General features: G+C 34.6%; 3 protein-coding genes across 4 annotated transcripts in view; 1 reads left to right on the top strand and 2 right to left on the bottom strand.

The window, feature by feature from the left end:
- The window catches only part of LOC142979347 (cytochrome b5 reductase 4), an 80,588-nt gene extending 66,878 nt beyond the window's left edge, over window positions 1-13,710 (bottom strand). The window contains exons 1-2 of the mRNA XM_076124207.1: window positions 13,507-13,710; window positions 679-1,024 (exon numbers count right to left, since the gene is read on the bottom strand). Of these exons, the coding sequence (XP_075980322.1) occupies window positions 679-1,018 (340 nt within the window). The 5' untranslated portion in view covers window positions 1,019-1,024; window positions 13,507-13,710. The remainder of the gene's footprint in view (window positions 1-678; window positions 1,025-13,506) is intronic.
- LOC142979366 (fatty-acid amide hydrolase 2-A-like) lies at window positions 2,127-11,023 on the top strand. The gene is made up of 7 exons (XM_076124233.1): window positions 2,127-2,346; window positions 2,727-3,333; window positions 6,605-6,824; window positions 7,769-7,901; window positions 8,433-8,557; window positions 8,910-9,044; window positions 9,761-11,023. Exons 2-7 carry the CDS (start codon window positions 3,133-3,135, stop codon window positions 10,534-10,536), a joined length of 1,590 nt encoding a protein of 529 aa, XP_075980348.1. The 5' UTR covers window positions 2,127-2,346; window positions 2,727-3,132; the 3' UTR covers window positions 10,537-11,023.
- Window positions 13,711-14,945: 1,235 nt separating the features above from the next.
- Window positions 14,946-17,683, bottom strand: LOC142979424 (cytochrome c). 2 transcript variants are annotated; one of them, XM_076124312.1, is made up of 4 exons: window positions 17,525-17,683; window positions 16,727-16,805; window positions 16,048-16,156; window positions 14,946-15,518 (listed from the first exon to the last, which is right to left on the bottom strand). In XM_076124312.1, the coding sequence occupies exons 2-4, from the start codon at window positions 16,796-16,798 to the stop codon at window positions 15,373-15,375; spliced, it is 327 nt and encodes a 108-aa protein (XP_075980427.1). In that variant the 5' UTR covers window positions 16,799-16,805; window positions 17,525-17,683; the 3' UTR covers window positions 14,946-15,372. The 2 variants fall into 2 exon arrangements, with proteins under 2 accessions (XP_075980427.1, XP_075980428.1); XM_076124313.1 differs by lacking the exon at window positions 17,525-17,683 and having other exon boundaries at window positions 16,727-16,823.
- Between the last annotated feature and the right edge of the window lie 10,009 nt (window positions 17,684-27,692).

Below are 27,692 nucleotides of genomic sequence, written 5' to 3'. Positions count from 1 at the left end.
AATATAATGTTATTAAGTTTTGATCAAAACGTAAGCTCGTGTCTTGAATGTATTACCTCGCCACAATAAATAGTGTTATCCCAGAATTTCCATTGTACCCCTGAATTTGAAATGCTCACGTATATAATTTATTTATGAGACATTGAATTTAATTAGTATCTTTGAATTTCATGAACATGGAGAGCATTTGGTATTCAATTCGAGAGCTAATATAATTCAATTTTGTACGGGTCTTACTATTTTCTCGTTGATGTATAAATGGCAATTAAATTGTAACTGATGAAAATTAAGTTATGATTAAATGGAAATTGATCAGTTCGTTGACATGACATTTCAGATTTTAAGAACGTTTTGTATAAGACAACAGATTTCGCGAATTCTAAAGCAGACTGCCATTAGCCGGAATTAACACTTAACAAATATTTCTAAAAATATCATATTTTAATGGTCAATACAATTTTAGGCTTTCCGTCCACTTGGGTTTATACATTATAAATAAGTCGGTACTTATTTAACCTGTGAGAAAAGCCTGAAATATGACGGTTCATATTTCAGGCTTTTCTCACAGGTTTTCGCGTGACTTAACCACGTCTATTAACACCTATTATAATCGCTAAACAACAACACATTGTTACATGACCGCTAAGTGTTAGAGCGTTTGTGAAAATTACCACTTACCCGTAGCCGATCCAGTGTTCACGAGAGTCTTCTTTGATGCATCTTGTTCGTTTAATGGCATTTGTTTAGCATTCGGGTTAGGTAATGAGTTCGCTGACGATTGTGGGGAACTTTTCACGCATGGTGAAGACGGTAATGACATAGGGGAAGACAATTTCAACGGTGACGTAGGAGTGCCCAAATTGGACGGAAGCGATAACTTAGATTCGGAGGAAATGAAACCCGATTTGAGGGATATATCGGATTTTTCTTCAGCGTCGGGAGTGCAGAGGACAGTGGGCAAGGATATTTTGAGGGAGCTGCTCTTTGTGGAGTCTTCTATCTCTGGGGAGTCCGCCATTTTGTTCTGAAATAGAAGAAAATAAACGTAAATGCGTTGTTTTGTTTGTTTGTCGTATGGTTAGTGGTCAACCTAGAGTCAAAGTTGTTCAAGCCGCCCGAGAGGCCTTTGACGTGGCTTAACGACTGTTATCTTAGTAGACAACAACCGGGACCGACTTTTAACGTGCCCTCCGAAGCACGGAGACGCCCAGTTCAAATACCACTATGCGGTCACCCATCTATGGAATGACCGCGCCAATGGTTGCTTAACCCACAGATCGTTTACCGACCGGTGAGCGCAACTGGCTATGGGCGCCACAAAAAGTGCGTGGTAGTAACTGCATATAAAACTTTGACTGTGGCGTGAAATTCGCGGAATGTTATTTATAGTTGTTGGTCAATCTATAAATAGCGTCAGTTATTGTTGGTGTACAGGTCATACGTGGAACGATGGCGTATGTTATTGTAATTAATTAATTATTAAAGCTACAAGAAATAAGTAGAACAAAATGAAAGGGTGCGCTCGCTGTCGTAAATCCTCGACAACACGGCCGTGATGAATTATTACAGCATAATATAAGGTACTGTTTATTTTGTTAAGGAAAGAAATACCAGCAATAATGTAAACTGGCACTTAGTAATGACCGAGGAAATCAGTCATAGCAATAAAAGTGACCGACTGTTTTATGTATACGAACGACCTCGGATTTAGATACTTGAAGGAAATAGGTCAAGACTTCTTTAGTCAATTCGCTAGATACGAATATCCCAAGCCAAATTCTTACATCAAGTTGCTGCACTGACCTCAGCATATGCTTTAAATAAGACTTGTTTAGAGTTACAAATTTGTTCTCTTAAGATGTTTTTTCGTTGTAAATTAACTTTTCATTTTTTAAAAAGATTGGCAGGATTGTCTTTTGCCGTTTTACTATAAACCTAGTAAACGTGTATTGAAACTCTTTCATAGCATAGGAAACGATTTTTTTTTCACACCCCATTTTTATGTCAAAAGTAAAAAAAAAACTATAGGTCACATATTTGTCAAAACCTGTCATAACAGGCTGGGTTATATTTTTATAGTATTTTTACGCTTTTTTATATTTTTTAATTTGATACAAAGTATACTTGAGCAAGTTTAGATGAAACGGTCAAAACGGAAAATGTGGTCAAGTCTTTAAAAGAAAAATCTATTAAGTGGGCCGGATCCTCGAGAGGGTACAAAGGGCTGAATTAATGTAAAGGTAGAGATTGACAAGGCCTAAGTAAACACGAGGGATCAAAACTTTCCACAAGATTGCTATACAACTCCAATTATAAACTATAGCATACCTAAATACTTAACAAAACGTAAGTTAACTTAGCTAATTTGTTTGAAAGGTTTCGGAAACGAAAGGTTCACTGAACATTCGATGATAGGAACATTCGAAGAAACTGGAAGTTTTTGAACAACTTAACATTGTAGCTTAAAGCATATAACTAATTAGATATGTATGAAGGCGGTTTAAAAAACAGGCCATATCGACCACCTGAAACAAATAGCTGAAACGACAATGTATCTTACTAGTGGCACTGTCTTTTCCTATTGTGCACATATACAATTAGAATTTACAAGACACGATCGCTGAGCGCATAGTATCTATATTATGACGGCAGTCTTTGTAGACTGAACTATAAGCGTGACTCAGCTCAATATCTGGTAAATCAAATACTTTACTTATATTTTTAAGGTACACGTTAAAGTGATAAAGAAGAGCATCTAATGGGTTGTTAGCCGGCCGGCGACGCGCCACGCCGCCACTTAAATCCTCAGCCGTAGAATGGTCGGCAGTCGGTACTTCGGCACTCGCGGCACTCACCGAACGGAGCGGCCACTCGCTTGTCGGGTTCCACGCGAACAGGCGGCAGACAGAGACGGCTATAGCGCGGCAGATACGAGCCCGAGTATCCTCGCCTTACATCGCTCATTCATTGAGTCGAACAGTTCGTCGTGTTGTATTAGCGACACTGGCGTTGTCGCAGGTTTCTTGCCGTCACAACTTTATACATTGTTTGAAAATAAATTCTACAAACAGCGTTCACATCGATCGTTTACTTGTATTCAGTTTATAAATAGAACAGTGTGTTGAAGTTAACATGTGTACCGCGGAAATTACAAACAAACCTGTACCATTGAAACTGAGAGTGCTTCATGTTGTGAGAATAGTGTTAGCAAAAGTAGTGAAATTCTTCTTAAGTTTATACTATGGTGTTGAGGGAGAGAAAATACCGCCGATTCATGACGACATTCTGAAGGAGCCGGCTATTGAAGTCGCAAAGAAAATCCGGAACAAAGAGGCAAGTTTGTACATCGTATTATAAATATTATGACAGCAGCTGCGCTGTTACATTTTATAAACAATCTCAAGTTTGCTTACAGAACTTGTCACTAGGCAAAAAGTACACAAATAACCAAAGCTTTTTGTTGTTACGATGGCTGCTAGGGGTATAATTATTTAGGTACATTACAAGTAGATATCCGCGATGAGGCAAGTTATTATCTAATTCTGTACGTAATATTGCACTGGAATCTACACTAACATTATTTCGTACTTGTGGTTTTCAGTAATACATCGTTGTAACTCTGTGGTGTTTACTATGATAACATTATCTGTTGTGCAATGTGGGAATGTATAAAAAAGTTTGTGAACAATAACGAATGATGTAGGTATGAAAAACGTGATAAAAATACATAATGTACTCGTCCATCTATGTATTACGTGATTTACTTGTGTTATGCGTGTTATCGTCATCTAGGTAAACGATTAGATTAATTATATTGTCCTCAACATATAGCAATGTACTAACAACATACTGTTGTCATATTCGTAGGAAAATTTGCATAAAAAATTGTACGTATGTTGGAATAATAAATTATGGTTACAGTCATGCATCTATGTATTTTCAGGGGCTGATCTTTTTGTGACTTTTAATAATCGAGGAATACATTTTTAGTTCTTGGCGGATAATATTGTATAGAGAACACGTCTGTCAAAAAGGTCAATATTATTCCTCGAAAAAAGTTATCTGCAAAAGCTGGCTTATTCTTATTGGTTTGGGAAGGCCTTTACAAAGAAGAACCTGTTAATATTATTGACAAAATTATCCTAATGTACCTATTTACATTTGCTCGTCACTTTATGGATATGACCATAATATTTTGCTTTTAATATCGTTTAACCTCTGTACATAATAGAACATATTTTAACATAGTTTTTTATCTTCCATTCAGTCTCGTTTCATTGGAATTCCAATACAGGGGCCATATTCTGCCAGGGATCGTGATCTTCAATTTATAAAGCAAACTATTTCCTTAAGCTGTCTCGGCTTTTGGACTGATAATAGTTCAATGTGCTAAAAACATAAGATAAAATTTATTATCTACCCATTCATGTGTTGATTTTTGTCGTTGACCTTGAATTTAGGCGTCAACATTCGGAAAATGTTAATAAGGCGGCTTTAAGATCCCATAAGAAACTTGTTTGTGTTGTAGTTATTGTTTTTAATTAAGTCTCAAATCCATAGTCCAGTAGTCAAATCTATAGTCCTTTATGAAGGCGCATTATGGGTACCTAAATAATAAGTACAAAGTTAAATGCCGGATAACCACAGTGCGATAGATAAAAACACTAAAAATAAAAAATAAATGTCAAAACATGTTATAAGCTGGCTATTACTTACCTATTTAGAAATAAGAAAATCAGAGTTAACTATTTGGTTCCTACGAGAAATGGTGCAACCAACACTAATATGTGGTAAATAGTGAATCATTTTCCGCTCGGTTTCCATGTCGCAACTTTATCCAACTATTAAGAAAATGTCATCATGCTTTTCCTTTTTCCTGACGCGTATTTTCCCGAAGGAGAAATTTCCTTGTACGAGGTTTACCGATGTAAAATCCCAAGTCACCCATGCATGAATAGATGTGAAAGTAAAATAGACATAAGTCTATATCTCTACTCTACTCTATACGACTATTTCAAATACTTTGTACGACGTTTACGAAATTAAGTATAGGTATTTTGAATTTCAATTGAATTGAATCTGAATAGTTAGGACACAGACTACATATTTTAAACTGCCACGTGAGGGGATTAACAAGGAAATGCTTTAATTCATATAAGTAATAATTATAGTGTTACATGATAACTCTAGTAGGATAAGATACGATTCGACGCCAATTCCGTTGTCATAAAAAATGTTGCGGTTTCAGTGAGTCACATTGAACTTTGTATTGAAAGCATTAGACTCTTTGTCCCCTTTGTCAATTCAGATATTGCTTTGTGTGGTCACTTATTGCAGTTATATATTTATTTGTACATTGGAATTAAAACATCATCCGTCTACCTATTGATTACGATTAACTTAAGACATGTATTTTAATAACAAACAAAAAAAAATAGACTGCTGAATTTTGCAGAAATATGTGATTAGTTTTTCAGGTAGAAACCTTTTTGAAGAGCAATTCACTCGTAGTTTTTTGGGTAAGGTAAAATACTCGCCCTATGGTTTAATTATAACAAACAAATAACATTCATTTGGGCGTTACGGGCTTCATTTTAAAATGACTACACTAATTGCACCTGAAACGAGGTGCTATAACGTTGGAGGTATAAAGTTTCCAACCTGTTCTACTAGACTAATATTACTAAGCCTCTCATATTTAAGAAAATCCCGTGACGACCAAGAGCAGGACAATAATGGATTGAATGAAGCAACTAGTTCCGTTCACGATACAGGCAGTCATACAAGGTTTCTGAGGTACATTTAGCGGTACTTTATCTATTCAATAGCGTTTAAGCTCATGTCAAAAAACAATTTGAATAGATAAACTACTGAAAAATGTGTACCAGAAACCGGCGCTAGTCGTTAGTCGTTACAAGCTAATGTATACAGCAGCATTATTATAGCATACAGTACGATGAAAAGTCATTCAGGCACTATAATATATAATGCATTTTCCGCCTGCGTTTTAATTTCATTCTCAGCGTATGATTACGTCGTCAGATATTACACGTACCTAATTGCTTTTATATGCGCGTATTTTTTAATATAATAATTTACAAAGATTTGTTGCGCCTTGAAAAACATTTTTATTCAGTCAGTAGGTAATATACGAGCCGGGATGCGGATTTGTATGACACAGGGAACATAACACCCAATTCGTTTGATTGACTGTCGACGTAACTGGTAATGCTTACTTAGTCTAAATGAACTCACAAAGCGGCTCAAATTGGCTGCAAGCACGAAACGAATAAAATGACCAATGGCCGGCCAGACGTACATCTACTTTATTTTTTATTGAGAGCACTTTAGATAGATTTTATCACTGTAGCTAAACTGATTGGTTACATAAAATGTAGCTGGAAAAACACTGGCAAAGCTAATATTTCAATACAAATGTATTACGCATATATTTTTCCCATAAATTGACTATTACTAAGATAAAGTTTGATTTTATCATCATGGGATACTTTTATTGAACTTTCTAGGCTTTGAACAGTTCCTCACAAACTCCATCCATCAAGTATTTCTATCTCAGACTTAAGCTAGCATTTATGTGTTACAGATAACCAGTGTCGAAGTGTTAGAGGCGTGTATCAGGCGGATAAAAGATGTCAACTCCGCATTGAACTTCTTTGTCCAAGACCGATATGAATTGGCTCTGAAGGAAGCACAGGATGCTGATGATCTCGTCCGAAGTGGGACAAAGACCAGTGCACAATTGGAAGAAGAAAAACCGCTACTAGGTGTACCGTTCACTACCAAAGATTGCATCGCCGTTAAAGGTAAGAAGGGTCATTGATACTCATTAATTTCTTTCTTGTCCATGGGTGATGGCTTACTTGCTGTCAAAATAAATAATATTGTTCTTATCCATAATAATCGGGATCGTTTCTAACGTGTCTACCACTTCAATGCTCAGATCAAATACTTTTATGCCCATCTATCTATGGAGCGATGTTGCAAAGTATATTTTGATTGTAATGTTCATTTTGCGACTGATGAGCTCAACACTATGAATACGCATAAAAATATACCAGCTAATAAAATTGCTGTAATAACTTTATGCAGTCAACTTTAATTTCCGCTGAAATAGTGTTGTTTTTATCAGCGTACTTCAATACTACAGAAATTTCATACGATTATTTCATAATTCATTTTATATGGCTGCGAATGCTACGGTAAACTTGAGCAATAGAAACGCTCAATAGAACTGAAGTACCTATACAAATGTAAAACTACTTCAACATAATAAGTTATTCATACGGTTTAAAACACGATAAGAAAATGTAAGTGTGCATATAGGAAAATGTCTTAGTTATATTTATTACTAATATTCAATTGGTACTAGGCATATGGAAAAATCCACATATTATGAATAAACCATTAGATTTGATTAATTTCCATTGTTGACATGCGTACAACGAAAACCTGAATTTTATTAGTAAACCAATCCATCAAATAATTTATTTACGAAGGCTTATTGTTTAACCAAGAATCGATGGAAACTTATCGAAACATTAACCCCCGGTTTCTGAGTAAATTTAGCGGTAGTTTATCTATTCAATAGCGTTTTTTTTTTGTATGAGTTTTAACGGTATTGAATAGATAAACTGCCGCTAAATGTACCTCAGAAACCGGGGGTAAATCAAGTAATCCCCTAGTTGTTGCTAGGCACATATTGCCATAAAAAGACCAAAATATTTTAATGTCGTTTTAATATTTACAGGATTACAACACACTGCCGGTGTAGTACTCCGTAAGGATGTGGTGGCTGATAAAGACAGCGATGCTGTCAGGTTATTGCGACAAAAGGGAGCTATCATCATCGGCCTGACAAATGTACCGGAACTTTGCATGTGGTAAGCTTAATTTCCAAGTTTAGTCATCAACAGCTACTTCCCTTATGATCCTGGAGATTATAATCTATGTCGAACTTATTCCAAATAAAGGTTGAGTGTTTTGTAGTACCTAAGTAAATATGAATGGTAGAACTGTGGATAGGTTGGTGACTATTGATTAATCTGTGATAGAACATTAAACATTGTAGGGAACATAATGATATAACGTACGTAAAAAAGACGACAATCACGAGGTGGTCTCAATCCAATACATCACTTACACACTTCCCGTGGATGATGTAAGACTCGCGTAAGAATTATAAGTACCTACTATTATGAGAATGGGGGCCGCTGCTTGCCTATTTACCGATGAACGAGAATACAACTGCTTAGCACGTAAACCTAATAATTCAGTCGTTATTCCTTCAAAACTATTTGTTTATTGCGTTTGTGAGCTCTGAATACCAATTTGGGATCCTAGTCATGGAGATATTTTAGAATAGTTAGCTAGGTCAGATTTATATCGTATGCGTCATGTCCCGTTTATTTTAGGTGGGAGAGTCACAATCACATACATGGAAGGACTAATAATCCTTACAACACTACGAGGATTGTCGGAGGTTCTTCTGGTGGTGAAGGAGTCAGTCAAGCGGTTGCAGCCAGTTCATTTGGTATTGGTAAGTATCTACATTTATTCTTTATACCTCTTCTTGAGAGCAATCTTCTTCTTTTGTTATTAATCGACAGTATTGACTTATTGCGAACTTCAAAGACCTCTATAATTTAGATATCAGCAGGTAATTAATGACCAATGTTACCTTTAGAGGTTTAAGTCCAATCCGATAAAAACTACTAATATTCACAAACATACGAGTTAATTTGAGTTTCGGATTGATATGACTTTTATGCGTCATTGAAATCCAACTTTGACTACTTTTTGTACAGCTTTTTGTATAGATTACAAAACATGTTTGCGTTAATCTGTTGTGGTTTAAAAATATGCTTATTTCTTGTTTTTTTTTATTACAGGTTCCGATATTGGAGGGTCCATCCGCATGCCCGCTTATTTCAATGGAATCTTTGGTCACAAGCCTTCACGAAATATTGTGTCTAATGAAGGGCAGTTCCCGATTCCAGATTCAGAGTTGCTTAATTCGTTTTTGAGTAAGTTACCCTGTTTTTTTTGTAAACCTATAAACAGATCCTGTCCAAATCTCCTTAAAGTAGAGGGTAAGAAAGTTTATATCTTGTCCTGGTCAAAATTAATTTAAGACTGGCATTAAACACCTATTGAAAGAGTCCATGTACTCTCAGATAACTCTCCAAACGGTCTTTTTTGTTTATTCTTGGTCTCTAATAATAAATTATTGCATCAATAGGCCATAACAACAACTACTCAAGTAAACAATAAGACTATAAATATTATCAGATATGATAGGTATGTCGGGCAAACATTATCATGTAGCCTCACTACAGACATAGCGAAAGTCAAGGTCGAGTTGACTACCTATATTTATAGATGTTTAAGTCTTATGCCGTCTTCAGTAATAGCACTTAGTTTGTTTGATCATTAATATTGGAATAAGAACGAAGATCTGTGCATTGTTAAGCTTAGTTAAATACAAAAGTTGTCCATTAAAAAATATCCCACTAACCGAAAGAGCGATGGTCACGTGTATGAAAAACGTTCATCATAGTCATTACTTGTATAAATTACTTTTACTAAAAGTTTGACTCATAGCATTTCGATATGCGGTATCAGTCCGCAGCACACAAGTAATAATATTATCTTTCCACGAATAGATACAGTTAACCCACATACATAATAATGATAGATCTCTTACTATTACTCATTCTCGTTATCATTACGTAATTTTCAGGTATCGGACCAATGACCAGACACGCTGTCGATTTAAAGCCCATTATGAAAATTATATCAGGAGAGAACGCAAAAAAGTTGAACCTAGATGAGCCTGTCGACATCAAAAAGCTAAAATTCTTCTACCAATACAGTAGCAAGGCACCTTTAGTAGATCCAGTGGACCCCGAAATTAAAGCTGCCTTGAAAAAAGTTACGGAGTTTCTAGAAGAACAGCACAAGTTGACTGCAGAGGAGAAACAAATTCCATTACTGCGCAAATCTATGCCAATTTGGCTATCGAACATGAAGAGTACGAAAAGGTTTGGTCAATACATCATGAAGAACGACAGCATTAGTGCCATATGTTTGGAGATTGTGAAAAATATCTTTGGTCTCTCTCCGAACACATTGATCGGTCTTATTACCTCGTTGATTGATCACGGAGGTATCAAAGTTGGTGATGCGAAGTATAATCACTACCGTAAGCTGCGTGACGACTTGGAGAATATATTCACAACAATGCTCGGTGAAAATGGAGTGTTCTTATATCCAACACATCCTACAACAGCTCCTTATCATAATGAACCTTTGGTGCGACCATTCAACTTCACTTATACTTCCATTATCAACTGTCTGGGCCTACCTTCCACCACTGTACCTTTAGGCCTCAGTAGTGAGGGTCTTCCTATCGGAATACAAGTAGTAGCAAATTATAATCAAGACAGAATTTGTTTTGCTGTAGCCGAGGAGTTAGATCGTGCATTTGGCGGTTGGGTGGAACCTCAAAAATCGTAAACATTGCGAATATGACAGTTACTTTGTATCCTTAAAACTATGTGACCAGCGAGGATTGTTAGATTTAAGAAATTTGTCACAAAGTAGTTGTAGAGGTTGATGTGTTTACGTAAATTTAAAAGGTTTCTAGTAAAATCTCTACCTTCTGTATTTTTAACAACTCTCGTTGCGTACTTTTGAAAGTACCCAGAAATATTTTTTCCAATATCTTTGTACTTTCAATGTAACTAGTTTTACATAAATGAGGAATTTAACATGTGATGAATGTTTGTAAATTGTGTATTTTAATAGTAATGTTTTTATATGAAATCAATGTGATACTTTCATTACCCAAAATATTGTATATTATGTAAAACATATTGGACAAGACAGACTGGTTTCCTAAAAATGTTGATGTATATTCTCCTTCCTTTATATTGTTATACTAATATTTAATATGTATTTATATGAACAATTGGAGAAAAATATAAATGTTTCCACAAAAGTATTAAGTGATTATTTTTGGCGTTACAAATGAAGAAGTAAAAAATGCCTACATATCTTTGGACAGTCTTCAGACGTTTTCTTCCCATTTAGAAAATCATAGGTTAGAATAGGACCTATACTCTTTAAAATATAGCTTGATTAGAATGGCAGATGTCAAACTGTTTTGACTAGGGTTGTAGAAGTATTGATCAAAATCGATAGCGAAAAAGCGAATCTAAGATAATTATATTCGATTCAATTATTTTTGAATTAGCTTTTTACGAATTGTTGTTGTGAATCTTATTGTTTAAGCAAATTCGTATAGGACGACCAGCCCTACTTTTAACACCGCACGGAGACCTCTCCTAGTTTAGTATTAATTAGGATCAATTATATAAAACAATGAAAACAGTTAAAAAAAAATAATTTATTCAGTTAATGGTGCAATTCTGATGATAAGGATTAGGATGATAGTAATATAGGATGCGCAGCTAATGGTGCGCATCCTAAATCAGTATCTATCTCATCGGTTTCATCAGAATCGCTGGAACAATCTTGGAGATTAATTATTAATTCTTGGTCACAAATGGTATCAAAGTGTACTTCGCGATTAACGATTAATCAGTCGATTTACTCTTATCTATTGTGTCTCCTCACTAAAAATTTTGCAACATGACGTAGCCTTGTAGAGAGGTTGAAAATTATTAGGTTTATTTTTAAGACTAAAGAAAATAGTACTGATTTTTAGTTTAAAGGCTGATTGTACCGAATTATTCTGATTTCTTATTGAGGATCTGTATTTAAAAAATAGTTATAATGCTAGACAAGACAGATTTTTCGTGTTTCAATTTGTAATACTCGTTAGACGTCACTACAAAGTTGTGTCATCTGTTTTGCTTAGAACTGTCATTTTAATCAAGCTATATTTTAAAGAGTATAGTAGTTGTCATCTCCCTTAATTAAAATTGTCACCAATTATGTATTAAACAGTTGGCAATGGGTTTGAAAAAATCAAATAAAAACCAATTTAGACTGTCAATTAAACTTTTAATAGAGATTTTGTAACTAAATTAATATAACATAATTAAATTTAATAATAATTTCAACAAGTTAGTGAGATTTACGTAGATTATTAACAATACTTAGGATTTCTTTCCTCTTGGCACTTGGGCTAAACTTGATGAGCATATCAGCATTGTTAATTACACCATTGTTATGCGCATGTTCTGCTATCTTCTGCGCATTGTGTAATACATGGACACCGCAATCATATCCATTTGATTGTTGAAGAGCGGCCTTGTCTGCAAAGTTTATACCACCTGAAAGCAATAACACACTTGAAACTGATTGTGATTAAAGTTAATATTTTTGATTGTGATCCATAATGATGGACTGTGATTCAAATGAGTTATATATTTACACACCTTAAAATCGTCAAGTGAATTAATCTGAAAAGATTATTTCTAATCTTTAAGTGTTCCTATTTAAGTGCACATGAATCTATTACTAATGTATTGAGACATGGGTAATAGGATATGTAATGATACAGTTCCACATAAATGGTTATTTAATATGTAAATTATGTGATAGTATTTGATGGGTTTAGTAAACTTATTACCAAGGTCATTAACTTTATTTAAAAGAATGAATCATGGTGAACATATTAATTGTAATAATTCAAAATACTGACTTACCCATTTTAGTTAGATATGGCATCAAATGGCTAGCAAATTCCCAAGCAGGATTATGATTACAGGCATTTGAAGAGTCATAGTGGAAAAAGCTGCCGTCCGGTTTTGAATAAACAAGTAGACTCCAGTGTGAACCTCCAGCTTTGTCCGGGGTATCATTATCATTTAGTGGGAAAAACACAAACTGTTTCCTACTTATATCAAGCGGATCTAAAAATATTTTTATCTCTTCAGTCTCAACCATCTTGATGCATTGTGTCACTTCAGGAGAAACAAATAGTAATTCTTTTGCCGTATTAAACATCACTTTCTCGAAGTACTCAAAATAAAATGATATTATTGTATCATTTAACCAATACGGTCCGCTCAGAAGGTCTATATCTGATTGACGAAGTAATATATCATGGAAGCTTAACACAACATGCGAAGTTTTGGCCATTTTATTAAAAAGTCTTCAGTGACATTCAAGTCTACTACAATATTTATGTTGATATGATCTGGCAAATAAGAAAACACAACTAAAATAAAGTAACAGAATTATAAACTAAAACAATGCGAAAACAATGCACGTCGTCCATAATAAGCTTTTTTCTTTTTTATAGAACAATTTATAAAAGAGTTAAGAAGTAGAGTTTAATTAATCCGATTAAAATTATGCGTGCGTCTGACCACTTTGAACACGCTTTTATATTTTTTAGGTAATGTTATTAATGGAAAAATTACATGATTATTATTCATTTATATCGTAACTAATTACAGACGGACGCTCACTGCAGAGTTTTAATAAATACCTGTAAAAATAAAATGAACTCACCACAGTCAGGCAAAGAGCGAAAGCATGAATTAAAATCACAGTTTTATTTATTTCAAATAATCACAAGAAAGTCAATGTTACTATTTTAGTATTTATATGTCTACAATCATTTATACACGCCACAAAATATTTAATTCCACCATACGCAATAGCCCATCTAAATTCCTAAATTTGACATCTCTAAAATATAAATGTCACGATGACATTGAATTGTGCTCCGTTTTATTATTGCTACATCCGTTTCCGTAATTTTCTCCGTTTAGTTATTCTAAGCTGTTTCTAATTTTATGACTCGACTATATTGTTACAAAATTGTCATATTTTAGTTAAATATACTCCATCAATTTGTACTGCCATCATTCTAAAAATTGTATAAGGAAAGGAAGCTTGGCTTGGCACATCAAGTTGCAGTTGAATACCAGTATTTTACGCAAAGAACCTTCATATCAGTTCTCTACAATCCTGATATCTGGGTTATTACCTACATGATACCTCCCTCGGTAAGACTGGCTGTCATTGTCAACTTTCAAGCGTATGACTACAGTCTACAGGTAACGACGACGGAAAACTTAGCAATGTACAATTTGGTCACCCATCCACTGATCAGCCTTAGCAAGCGTAGCTTAGCGTGAGACATCGATTCGAGTATCAGTTGTTACTTAGCCGTGAACTTTTTTCTATCGAGTCGTTAAACAAAACGACAATGACGAATTAAAATATTCCTTAATTCACCTCTTAGTGAAATTCTTCTTGTCGTATGGTTAGTGGGTTAGTGGTTAACCTAGTGTCAAAGTTGTTCAAGCCGCCCGAAGGACTTTGACGTGGCTTAACGAATGTTATCTTAATTGACAACAACCGGGACCGACTTTTTACGTGCCCTCCGGAGCACGGAGACGCCCTATTCAAATACCACCATGCGGTCACCCATCTATGGAATGACTGCACCAAGGTTTGCTTAACCCAAAGATCGTTTACCGACCGGCTAGCGCAACTGGCTTGGTGAAATAATGGCTATTCGTGATTGATGACGTCATCACAACAATGGCATTCACAGGTTGCGCGTCCACTGCGTAGGAATTGAATAGTAGGTATGGATCGTAAGTTGTCATTACCAGTCACTACGTATTAACTTTTATGGCGCCGAAATGCCGATCTAGTTGACCCAATACCTACCATAGAACATAGAAATTAATAAATAGCAACAAATGAAAGATACTAATAAATCATTATACCGTCTCTATTATACTTTACAGGCTTGTACTAGACTTTTGTCACGCACCTATAAAAAAAAAACACCACGCGGATGTTAAATAACGTCGCTGTCGCATGTCGTCGTCAAAACTCAAAAACTATCTTATAACTTAAGGGTATAGAGAAGGCAGCAACACACGCTAAATATCACATTAAAGCAAAAAAATAACAAAAATAAAAACAAAAAATACGAGTTAAAATTATTTATTAAATAATTTTTAAATAACCACTAATAATTAATTGGTAACAAGTATCCGGAATTAATTCATCACATTCTTGAATTTAGCTGATACTGAAAAATAAATAATGACGAATGGGGGAACATTCACAAATGAAAAGCTAAGAGGGGGCATCTATTAATAATTTAATAACAGCAAATCCACTCACAACATTTCAAAAAAGAATATACCAAAGTATATACTCCACACTGTATCTTGTACTCACAAACGTAACAGCTAAGAATATGACGTGTGAACTATGCTAAGTGTATTGCGCAACATTTATATTGCTGAATACAATTGATGATACTGATTGGGCTATAAAATAAGAAGTATGTTCCAGAAATATAATGGAAAATGCCTCTTATTTTCATTATTTTCCTATGTCTTCGTTAAATCACTTTGTAGCCGACTTCAGGTAGGCGATGAGATCCGCTCGTTCATTGGCCTTCTTCAAACCGGCGAACACCATCTTGGTGCCAGGGATGTATTTCTTGGGGTTCTCCAAGTATTCGAATAGGGTGTCCTCATTCCAGACAATACCTGTAAAGGGAAATATTTATTATTACGTAATTGTCGTAATATATTCAGAGTATTTGCACACTTGCGATAATAATCGACATACGTATTTATCGGAAGTGTGGCTATGCTGATAACGTGATTGAACACATAGGGTACACGTGATAAAAATTACGATTGTGTGGATGAGTAATGTGTAATGTGTGTACATTGTTCTTAAGATAACTATGTCAACCATACAATTCTAATATACCTATTAAATAATGGCTCCGTCATAGCATTATAAAATAACATAGTGTATTAGGGACATAAATGGTAAATAAATGACCAATTTCTCTTGTTCAAGTGAATGACATGATAATTAGTTAATGGATTAAGTGGTCTCCACCCACTATGCTGTATTTCCAACATAAAAAAAAATATTTATGAAAGCCACAAATTGTACTGTTAGGCCCAGCTTATTTATATCATCTCCATTGTCTATAAGTACGTACAAGTCAACCTGAGATTGATTCTTAGTGAAAAGGTATATTTTAATTAGTGTACAGCATACCTTTGGCCTTGTTAGCATCTGAGTATGAGAAGCCAGCGGCCTGTCCTGTCTTGCGTCCGAAGAAACCGTGTAGGTTGGGACCAACTTTGTGCTTGCCGCCAGACTCAACCTGAAACATAAAAAAAATAGTAGTTAGCATTTTTGATTTCTATACAACCAGTGGCTTGAGCAACATTCTCATGTGTATTTTAAGTGACATTAAGGATCTATTTGTCACTATATTACAGGGGGCATATTAAAGGTATGTCTGGACTGTTGTACTAAGATACTAGGTTCACCACTAACCTTACTAAACAAAAGTAGAGTAATCATTCAATGTAATGCAGAGTACAAAATATGTGGGTACACATAATTTCTATTTAAATTATACCCAAGTTACCAAAAGCCCTTTAGATTTTTATGATAGAAATCATCATCATCAAATGAATGGAATGTTCCTAGAAGTAGCCACTAAATGAAACAATGGGTAGGTATATTCTCTTGTTCTCTAACAATAGTTTGGAAGAGAAACATTCAGTACTAGCTATGCTTGTTGGGTAAAAACCCAAATACAATCAGTACAGCAGTATTTTTCCTGTGGAAACTTGGCCAACAGAAATAGAATCTCAATGTCATTAGTGACAACAAGCAATGTCACAGTATTTTAAAGGTAATAGTGAGATATAATGAGGACACTTACAGTGTGGCATTGGGCACATCTTTGAACAAAGACCTTCTTTCCGTTCTCAGCATTACCGGCAGGTACACCCATGTTTGTGCTAAAATTAAATAAAAAAAAAATCTTATGAATATATACTTCTACAGATTCTGGAACAAAGTGATGTAACAGACACAATTAATGGATAATTATTTGAAGGTAATAAGGTTATGTTGAGTTCACACTGATTTCAAACTTCAATCAAGGTCAATGTCCAGTGTTCATGTGGATGCAAGTGAGCAGAAAATCACATAGTTTAACAGTAATATTACGTAAAATAGACAACTAAGTCATAATTACAATTATTTGTAAGTAAAAAAATATATTCTATCTATGGAAAAATGTGGGAGTCTTGAAGTAATAGAGAGCATGTAGGCTTCCCACAAGTGCTTCTATATCATAAGGATAATAATAAAATTATAAATTAACACAAATAATGCTATTTCTGCTCTGGAATTCAACCTACAGAACTAGGTCAGGATCAATGTCATTCGGGAGTTCCAAGGCACAAGGTGTCGTAACGTTATTACGTAAGTGCGCGAAATAATCTTTGCAACCAAATCACTGTATATGATAAAAATTAAGTACAAGCTAACAATTATTAATAGAGTAAATGCCATAAAAGACCTGCATTTCAATGAGGAAATACAATAATCACACGTTTAGAGGTTATTTATTCGTCATTGGGTGTAACGTAGTCAATCAATACGAATATTACATCACAATTGAAATAATAATGAAATAGCCTGTAAATATAATAATATAATGTAGTTTACTTACGATTTTGTGTTAGCGAGGTTTTATAAAGTTACACACGAACGGCCGACTACCACGGATTTTGATTTTTCAATGATTCTCGTGACACACCGTGCGTGAACTCTCTCACGACAACGAATGAATGAACTAGTACGAACCAATGTTGCCTCACTTCACTGTGCCAACTCAGATCGATACGATATTGTAGAAAATTCTGTGTGACGTTCGGGCAGGTCCACCAATCAAATAACAAACAATCGATTTTCGTTCATATTTATGAGACAATGCTAAGAAAGAGTGGCATATCATTTTGAATGTGTAGCAGAATAACTGTTCTACCCCAAATATTGCAAAGTAGTAGAGTTGGAATAAAAATCTATCATAAACACACCAGCGAGAGCAAGTCATAATATTACAAAACAGGCATGGTATTACTTGCTTTGTAAAACTAGTGCCATAAGTATTTTAAAACTGTTATGTACTACGATAATAACGAAGCTGTAATATACTCACATGAACAAAAATGATTTTCATTTCCACTATTATTTTTTGTCAATCTGTCAAAATAAAAATAATGTTGCAGCTGGTTGCTTTGCTGGCTTACTGTGAAGTACTCAGTGAACATAAAGGTTTTATTTAATGTAATTTATCACAAAAAGAGGTTGTCTGCATATGTTTCATGAGCAGCTCTCTGTATTAGTAGGTACCTACCTACCTATTAATTTTTATTTTAAAACAATTAAAAAAATAAATATATCCCGTCATTGTCCCGGATGTTAGCAGTGCTGACCAGAAAAAAAGGCGTAAGAAATAGGTAGGGAACCCTTTTGATTTTAATACCACGTGGAGGCAATGCTAAGCAATATGTTTTACGGTTACGTCAAATGTTAAACGAATATAATATAGGTACCTAGTTAGTAAAATATACTAGACTAGCCAGGCATTAACCTAGGTTAGGGATAGTCAGGTTTTGAAAACTGTGTTACTAGATTCGAACACCGATATAGATTTATGTCGTGCCAAGTTTTTTATAAGAGTGTAAAAAGTTAGAGTGATTTTTTGCATTGCCTGTTTTTATTAGTGTATAATTGTGTGTACTTAGCTATTTTTATTTTGTACCTATATTAATATTGTATTTAGATATTTTAAAGTAAGGCAGATAGGTACGAGTAGGTAGACAAAAACCCGGCCAAGTGCGAGTTGGCCTCGCACACGAAGGATTTTATACAATTGTTTATAAAAACGGCAAAAAATCACGTTAGTTGTATCGGAGCATAATATATTTATATTAGTTGCTTCATATTCTTGTTATAATATACTAGTTGACCCGCGCAACTTCGTTTGCGTCACATAAGAGAGAATGGGTGAAATTTTTCCCCGTTTTTGTAATATTTTTTACTGGTACTCTGCTCCTATTGGTCGTAGCGTGATGATATATAGCCTATAACCTTCCTCGATAAATGGGCTATCCAACATTGAAATAATTTTTCATATCGGACCAGTAGTTCCTGAGATTAGCGCGTTCAAACAAACAAACTCTTCAGCTTTATAATATTAGTATAGATATTAGTATAGATTTGCTGTCGCACATTTTATTTATTTGTGGCATAGCCATAAATGCGGCAACAGAAAAAGATCATATTTGTGAAAATTACAGCTGTCTATCACGGTCCATCAGCTATATCTTGCTGACAGAAAGATAGCGAAGTCTTAAAAATGGGGTCTTGTTTTTACCCTCTGGGTATGTTACCCTGAAAAGCGAAAATAAAATATTTAAAAGGAACACTATACCTACTTAGAGTAATGTGAAGGCAAGATTTTTTCTAAAATTAATTAATTTCTCTCTTTCTTCTTTTTTCTAAAATTAATCTAGGTATAGGAATAAAAACCTTTCCTTCCTACCATAAAGTGCCAGTTTTCAAATATATACCTACTAAAAACCTTGTCATTCATCGTTACACATGATCTAGACTAGACTTCGTATTTTTTTATCGCGGAAAAAAAAAAGAAAAGCTCAATTTCTTGCGCGTAAATGCGGAGCACGTGACACACCCACACGCTTGGAACGTGGCAATGAAAACAGTGGAGTACACAAACAACTAAATCTAAATCTGCGCGACTAAAAATATTAGTGTTCACGTAGTAGGTCAATCGATAACTTCAACGATAGCTGCTGTACTCGTGTAAATATTTAATCAGATAATTGCATATAGTATAATGGATACTATAATTACACGTTAGATCAACGTGACGAGGCAATCTTTCTAAACAACGAATATACATAAACATCTTTACGCCAATAAAAATGCAAATAGAAAATAAAGACTGCGACTTAGTAAATAATCATACGAATTCGATAAAAATATATAATGTGAAAATAGCTCTAAGTTCTACTTATAATAAATCAAGTGCGCTTCAGGAGATTACCCAATCCGTAAGACCACATCAGTCAAAATAATAAGTTATCAGAAGGTTTTAATGACCGTATGCCTCAAATGTAAAGTTAATAAGCTTCCATTTACCAGGAAGACCAAAAAAGCCTGAAATGGACTGGAGAGTTCAGATTCGTATGCAGTGCCTTCCGTTATCTTGAAGACATGTTAATGCAAATCACGCGATGCACTATCGCGTAATATGATGATATGTTTTGACACTCCGTCAGGTCGCGATGTCCACGTTTTAGATGTATGCACGAGACTAATGTAGTTAGATATTTTTAATTAAGCAAATTACGACATACTGCCATAGTCAGTATTAAGTAATTGCTTTTAACGAAACACCGGCTATCACACGATAAGTAAGTGCTTTTGAATGAGCCACGCGATGAACGCAGACGTTCTTAAAAATCAAGGTACCTAACGAGGTACCGGTTTGACTTGACTTGATGTGACTAATGTTTAATTAATTTTGTAAAAATCTTTAATTCATTTCATCATCACAGCTCATTATCAGCTATTTTATTGAAAAAAAAAAACTTTATGATTTACAAAAAACTTAACTTGTATAAATATTTTTGTCTCTGGAGAGCTATCTCCTGAAGTAGATAACAAGTAGGTATATTATATTATATGTCGCACTCCAGAACATTATAAGTACCTACATATTAAAAGCTTTTTCATGTGAACAAACTCGTATTAAAGTTCGTATTTACAATGAGATAGTTACGGTACCTACTATTGTTCCTAGCGTTAATAGCGCACCAGTAATACCTTTTATTGTACAAGTTGACTAACTTAGCTGTTTCCAATCCATAAACTTATAATGGAATAACTTTATAGTCCCGGAACAGCCGTAACTTTCTATGGGACTCAATAGGTACGTTGTTTGTGCCTACTACCTGAATCTTTTTTAAATTTGCTGTCAGCACGTTTTAGTTTTTGCCCGCAGTTTCAACTACATGAACAAAAATACCGGGGTAATAAGTTCTAAGTGCTAATCCAGGGCTTAATCTATTTGCATACCAAAATATCATTAAAATCCGGTCAGTAGTTTCGATAGATAGTGTCAAATATCCATTCAAACATTTACATTTCGTCCATTTTACTAATAAAATGTACGATATGTAAACTTTGAGAGGTGTAGAGAAACGAGATGATAATAATAGGGTAAGTTAATTAATTAATATCAAATAGCTGACATATAAAAATAATCAGAATAACTTTTTACTTAACGGTAAGTAATCAATTATGCTACTTTAATAAAGCTAAGTGCGAGAGCATTCCGTATGGTTTATAAAATGATAGTGTTCTGACAATGCCATAGGGAATAATGGTCTATTTATGTTGAGAGTAATATAGTCCAACAACTAAGTAAAGAGCCTTGTTATGCACGACTTGTCTAGGTTATAATTAAGAATTCGGTGGATTGCCAAAATTTGGTAGCTGTATGAAATAGGTCAAACACGCTTACAAAGTTTAAAACATTAGTCAAGTCGCTGAAAGTGTTCTAAATTCTGAAATTTGTATATCTCCCCCAGCCGTGAAACTTGCATATAAGGCTCTCTACAAAGTTGTTTAGACTAGCTGTAGATCTATCTAAGTACCTAACTACCTACATTCAAGGTCGCAATGTTTCATAGAGAAACTCAAGGTAACAAACCGGTGACAGAATATGACGAGCATTTGTGATGTTCTATTTATAGTCTGTGTAGTGAGTAATGTTAATAGTTAACTCTTTGTGTTAATTACGTAGTAAATCTGTGCACGCTACCTATAGATGATACATGTAAAATGCTTAACAGAGATATGTTTTAAACCATTGTGGATTTTAAATCCAAACATTTAAGTACATACCAGAATAACTTATTGTTGCATTGAACATTTAAAAATCTAGTTCTATATATTTAAGTTTGTTTAGTCCAAAGTGGTCAATCCGGAGTGGGTATTATGCAGTATTATTTGTTTATTGAAATTTAATTATTAATCCGAGTATCAGTCCTTTAAGATTATGAAAAAAACCTTTTCTACAACTTTCCATAAGATATTGTAATATGCAAGGTACTATATTTTAAACAATATTCATGATAAAAATAGGTAAGAGACGTCATCTTGTAGAATCATAAAGAACTTGAATGAATAATACGACTGACCATACGCCATCACTACGCCATAGAATAAGAGCGCTCACAAGATTCATAAACCCTGCAACTAGATGGCAGCTCTTACATCTAAACCTTAGATTATAAATATAATAGTAATATTAGAGATAAATTATTGTCAGTGGAAGCAACATTCATACTAAATCATATATTTACATGTACACAAACATTGTAGAAAACAATTAATTGAAAACCTAAACTAATTTTAGTACGTTAAAGAAATTGTACATGTATATGAAGTTCATATTTTGGACTTGTGCCCAGAAGAAGTCAATGGAACATTTTTTTAGTTCTTTTTTACAACATTTCAAGGAAGCCCAGGCCGACTATAATTAGTTAAAGACTATGTGCGTGGTTCCATCACGTGCTACCACGACAGATGATTGACAAACGACTAGCATAACTAGGTTTTTAGATTTTTTTTTCGTTTTGTTGACCTAGGTAGTTGATCTTGTAGAAACACAGCTGATTTTAATATATGAAGTGATGTTCTTGGTAATGTTAGTGTTTAGAGCAAGATAGTATAACAAATAACTGGTTAAGGGTCCATGTAAGCATTCGTAGCTTCGTAGAGGGCCTACGAAAACTTAGACCGCTACGCTGTTAAAGGAGCGTTTAAAATTATTTTAACCGACTTTAAAAAGATGAGGTAAACTATACACTTTCTGTTTCATGCTTGTTTCTCAGAACTTGGTAATTATTACTGGTTACACAATGATACAATTGAATTGACGTTATATTTAATGAAATGGTGTTAATTTCTAACGTTTCACGTGAACAAAATGCTATTTTACAGCTTCGTAGTAAAGGTCATATTAGTCTGGTCATCAATAAAGGCACAATTTAATATACCGAGCTCAGGCGCCACTTTGATCCTCAATATTTGACTTGAAACTCGAGATTTCTAGCTGTTACGAATTTTGAAAGCAAGTTATTAAATTCCAAATCATCGGTGCCTTAGATTACCATCAAAATTTGCTAAGGGTGTAAAATAGATTGCTTTACAAGTTGTTGGGCCGTTTGAAAATTAAATGGCCTGCCTGCCTTACTTGCAATACAATTTGGTTTTAGTAAATATCCATTTTAACTCTTCATTGTTTTTTTAAAAGAACTTGAATATCAAGAACGCATTTTGGGTTGAGGTTACAATATAAGTAGGAAGGTAAAATATGTCTTTATAAATAAAATCAAACCAAAATGTACATACGCGCAATACTTTTGAACAACTAAAGTAAATTAGATAATTCTACTTTTAATAAGTGTGTGACAGTCGGGACTCGGGATTTTATGGGATCGGAAATAACTAAAATAACTACAATATACAATATAAACTATAACTACGGAACTAGTCCCACTTGTCAGTCTATACCTACTAAAATTAAAGTTATTTCAGAATACATATGTACATATTTATTATATTATTTACTGAGTAAAATTTGCTTTATACCACGTGTAACAAGCACTTGTCCAAAGTTAAACGTTATTATTATGATTGTCGTTTCATGGACACAGTTTATACAAACTCATTCTTAAGTACTGCACGGCTGATCCAATTTACACAAGTTGAAAAAATCGGTCAAGTGCCAGCGGCGAGTGATTCGCACGTTTACTTTATGAAAATATTTTATGTATTGCAATTTTAGATTGTAATACAATATTCTACTCAGAGATTTTCTATGGAACACTTTGACGTAACAGTCAAGGGCTTAGAATTTATATATTCTACATATCTTGAACTTAAACAAAGCCCCACAAAACTGATTATACATATATTTTTCTGTGGAGTTCCCACAAATAAACTGTATAAGACTTTCTTACATTATTTTAACGAACACATTTTACGAAATATGTTCTTCTATCCTTTGTGTGTGGTCAGAAAGCACGATCTATTCAGTACTTCAATAATGAGACCAGAGATTTTATGCACAGTCGGCTTTAAAAGTTGCTGAACAGTTTCAAAAGTCTATATTCTGAAGCATATTGTTCCATATTATTCCACAAAGAAAAAAAATCTTACGAAGTCTATATTTGTTTAGGTAGCGGTTTTGAAAATAATCTGTTTGTAGCTGATCGTACATATGTATTAGTATGAAGGTTTGTCTTGTATGTAACGGTTAATGTGCAATTTCACAGAATTTGGTGGTCATACTGGTTATGCGCGGGTAATTTCCGCTCTGTCACCGCGATCATTGTTTACGTATCGAGCCGCATGATTATAAACCACGTTGCAGATTGACGTGCTCTTGTACAACACTACAATTAATTCGTGTTAACCGTCATCACTATATATATTCGCTTAGCCTTTGTTCCAAACTATGTTGGAGTCGGCTTCCAGTCTCACCGGATGCAGCTGAATACCAGTGTTTTACATGGAGCGACTGCCTATCTGACCTCCACAACCCAGTTACTTAGGTATTAACACGATACCCTTCGGTAAGACTGGTTGTCAGACTTTTAAGCTTCTGACTACTGTTAACGACTGTCAAAGATCTTCGAAAATGACAGCCGGGACCCACAATTTAACGTGCCTTCCGAAACACGGAGAAACTCGATATGTTTAGGATGGTAACCCATCCACGGAACAACCTCGGCAAGCGTAGCTTAACCTCAGAGATCGATCCGTGCGGCTGTTGTAAACTAAGCCACGAGCTCCTCCGTTAACCGTCATCACTAGAGGATGAAAATTGAATTTAATTGAAGTGCCTGCGGTCTTAGGTACTTGAGTATGTATTTATTTAGATATTGGTATTATGTAAATACTATCAGGGAAGTTGGTGGTCACTGTTATAAAGAAGTGATAATGAAATAGGTGTGCGTGTTACACAAGTTGTAATAGTGCGACAATTTAATAATATATTGAGTTTCCAATGTTATGAGCTCATTTCCTATACAAACCTTTACTACAGAAAAAATATATGAATTACTCAAAACGAGTAGATGCCACAAATAGACTACCTAAATAAAGACCAAAATAGGGTATTCTTTGTTGCATATAAATGCAGGTTCTGCTTTATACAGATTATTTTTTACAAGTAGAATAGGTAAAGCCGGTACGAGTAACTAGCAATAAACTCAATGCAAAGATGAACTGCAGCTACACAACTACATTCATCGCAATATTTACATTGCTTCAGAAATTGTAGTTCCGAGAGGAAGCCGTACAAACTCAATTCCTTGAGGCCGCTGTTCTTAGTAAAAGCTGGTGCATCTCTGTATTGGAACTCACAATCGAAAGAGACTTGTAAATACATGTAGAATTCTGTAGAAATATCATTTATGTCTAAACAGTAGTCGTTCTTAAGTCATGGAAGATGGTTTAACGCTTCGTTAATTGTTTTTTTGGTATTAACTTAAGGCCAGCTGGCCTTAGGTTAGTAGCACGATGTGATGCGACTGTCCTGAATACTAAAGTTACAAACATATTTTAATTAATTCTTTGTATAGCTTCAGTTCTGTACCTAACCTTTTTAGAAGGCCAAATTAACCGATAAGCTGTAGTTTAATAAAGTATGACGTGTGACATAAAAAAAGTTTGGGTGAATATTAATATCATAAAAAACTTATCATCATCTATAAAGCAAGTATTCATTCGTTTGATTGTTACTAACAAATTACAATAATTGGTTTCCAGCAAACTCTCAATAAGAAAACATAAACCAATCGCAGCTTCGTAGAATCTACTAAATCGTTCTGATTTCCCTCAGGAACGTCGCTATTTCTATAAAATGTATTTTAGTATCGAATAATTTGTATTTGTTTGTGGAAATATTATTGTTTCTTTTATTAAACTGTATTTTATGATAGAAAAGTATTTATTCGACCTCTATTCTTGGGTAGGCATAGACAACGGGCTAATTTCCCGTGGGTCCAGTTGGAAACGGCTATACAATATTATGGGAATCGGGAATAGAACATGTCTATATTATACTCCTATTACTAGTCAGAAAAAAACAGATTGATCTATGATTCACATAATAAAAATAAAATAATAAAATTTGCTATAAACCAAGAACTTCTTATGCACTAGTTTTCCTGTTTGTGCCCCGTTGTTAAGTTAACTGATACTAATCCCGCGATGGAGCGAATTACATAGAATCGACGGTTTAGCGAAACTAGTTTTTATTAACCAAGTTTAGCCTTACTTCCAGTTATCATTCGACTTTTTCGTAGTGAAATAAGACTTGATTATGTTAAACACTAATAGCTGGAGTTTTCTATAATTAAATGTTAATGTTTCAATGAGATGCCATGCAAATAGAGCGCGTATTATATATAAATGACGATACTTTAGAGAATCAAATAATTTACCGTCTACCAAATTCCCGATTCAGGAACATATTCTACATTATAAATAGTTGAAATTAATGATTTATATCTACTATAACTCATCGCTTAAATCCCTACACCTGCAATACGTATTCATGATATATCTACAAAAGAGAAGTTCTCCTGAAACATTACAGCCTACTAGTTGTATCTACTTTCCATTTATATTTTCAGGGTTCGAATTAACAAGTGGCTTACTTTAAACAAATGACCGCCGGCAAATGTTAAATAAACCCCTAGATAAATTCTCCAAACCTTAACATTCAAATAAAGGGACAGCTTTGTTTGGATTTTCGATTTAAATCGGCTTATGAAAAGTTTTTATTATACTTAAGTAAGGACAGTTTGTTAGAAAGCTAGGTGGTTTATATTCGGGATTTGTGGGAATCGTACAAAAAGTGTAAAAGTAAAACGTCATGCATATTTTCCGTTTTGATTTTTAGCGGGACTGCACCTGGATAGTTCAATTTGGCGACGTGAAACATTGGTAGTTCCTGCAGCCAGTTTTGGTGCGAACGAATTGAGAGTAGGTAAAGGGTGGGTACCTGCGTTTTGTGAAGGTATGCGGTTCGCGTTCAACCTCGTGAATTCGTATGAAAATTTCTGGAAATAGCGCGGCTGACAAGCGCGACTTCGATGCATAGCGTTGATTCCATTTTGTGCTTGGGATTTTGTTTCCCTTTACACGTCCATTCGGTTACGTTCTTTTGTGGAAATTTATTAGCCGTAGTCGTGGTTTTTAATAAAAGGTTTGAACAATATTGACTAGATTTCAAATACACTATAAATTAATATTATTTTATGAAAGTAATAATTGTGTGTAACAAGTACCTACCAATAAATAAATTTTACTCGTAATAAAATAAACTCGGCCGTATCTAACGATTGCTATACATCTTATCTTATCTTATCTTAGGGGTGGGGGTGCCAGTTAATGACTGGCTGACACTTCGACCATTCCTGATCCTTTGTGTCACCCCCTCCTTTGCTGCTCTAGACGTTGGGGGGCAGGGCAAAACTTATCAGTTTTGCTATGCACCCCACCGGAAGCAGCCTGTAGTCTTCTGGTTTAGGGTAACCGCATCCTAGAAGATCCATTCTCTTCCTTCCTAAAGCATCACACTCGCACAGTATGTGTTTCATGGTTTCTGCTTCTTCATTGCAGTGCCTGCATTTGGGGTCATCTATGGCACCTATTTTGTTTAACATGTAGTTCGTGCCGTAGTGTCCTGTGAAAGCACCAAGTATTTTCTTGATGCTGTCTTTGCT

The sequence above is a fragment of the Anticarsia gemmatalis genome, chromosome 16, assembly GCF_050436995.1.
Source record: "Anticarsia gemmatalis isolate Benzon Research Colony breed Stoneville strain chromosome 16, ilAntGemm2 primary, whole genome shotgun sequence".
Taxonomy (NCBI): domain Eukaryota; kingdom Metazoa; phylum Arthropoda; class Insecta; order Lepidoptera; family Erebidae; genus Anticarsia; species Anticarsia gemmatalis.
This window is presented reverse-complemented; position numbering and strand designations above follow the sequence as displayed.

Excerpts from the sequence above, each read along its gene's own strand:
- LOC142979366 (XM_076124233.1), top strand. The coding sequence starts at position 3,133 with ATGTGTACCGCGGAAATTACAAACAAACCTGTACCATTGAAACTGAGA. Across the intron at positions 3,334-6,604 it reads AGAAAATCCGGAACAAAGAG|ATAACCAGTGTCGAAGTGTT; the intron begins GCAAGTTTGTAC and ends TATGTGTTACAG. Across the intron at positions 6,825-7,768 it reads AGATTGCATCGCCGTTAAAG|GATTACAACACACTGCCGGT; the intron begins GTAAGAAGGGTC and ends TAATATTTACAG.
- LOC142979424 (XM_076124312.1), bottom strand. The coding sequence starts at position 16,798 with ATGGGTGTACCTGCCGGTAATGCTGAGAACGGAAAGAAGGTCTTTGTT. Across the intron at positions 16,157-16,726 it reads GATGTGCCCAATGCCACACT|GTTGAGTCTGGCGGCAAGCA; the intron begins GTAAGTGTCCTC and ends TTTATGTTTCAG. Across the intron at positions 15,519-16,047 it reads AGATGCTAACAAGGCCAAAG|GTATTGTCTGGAATGAGGAC; the intron begins GTATGCTGTACA and ends TTCCCTTTACAG.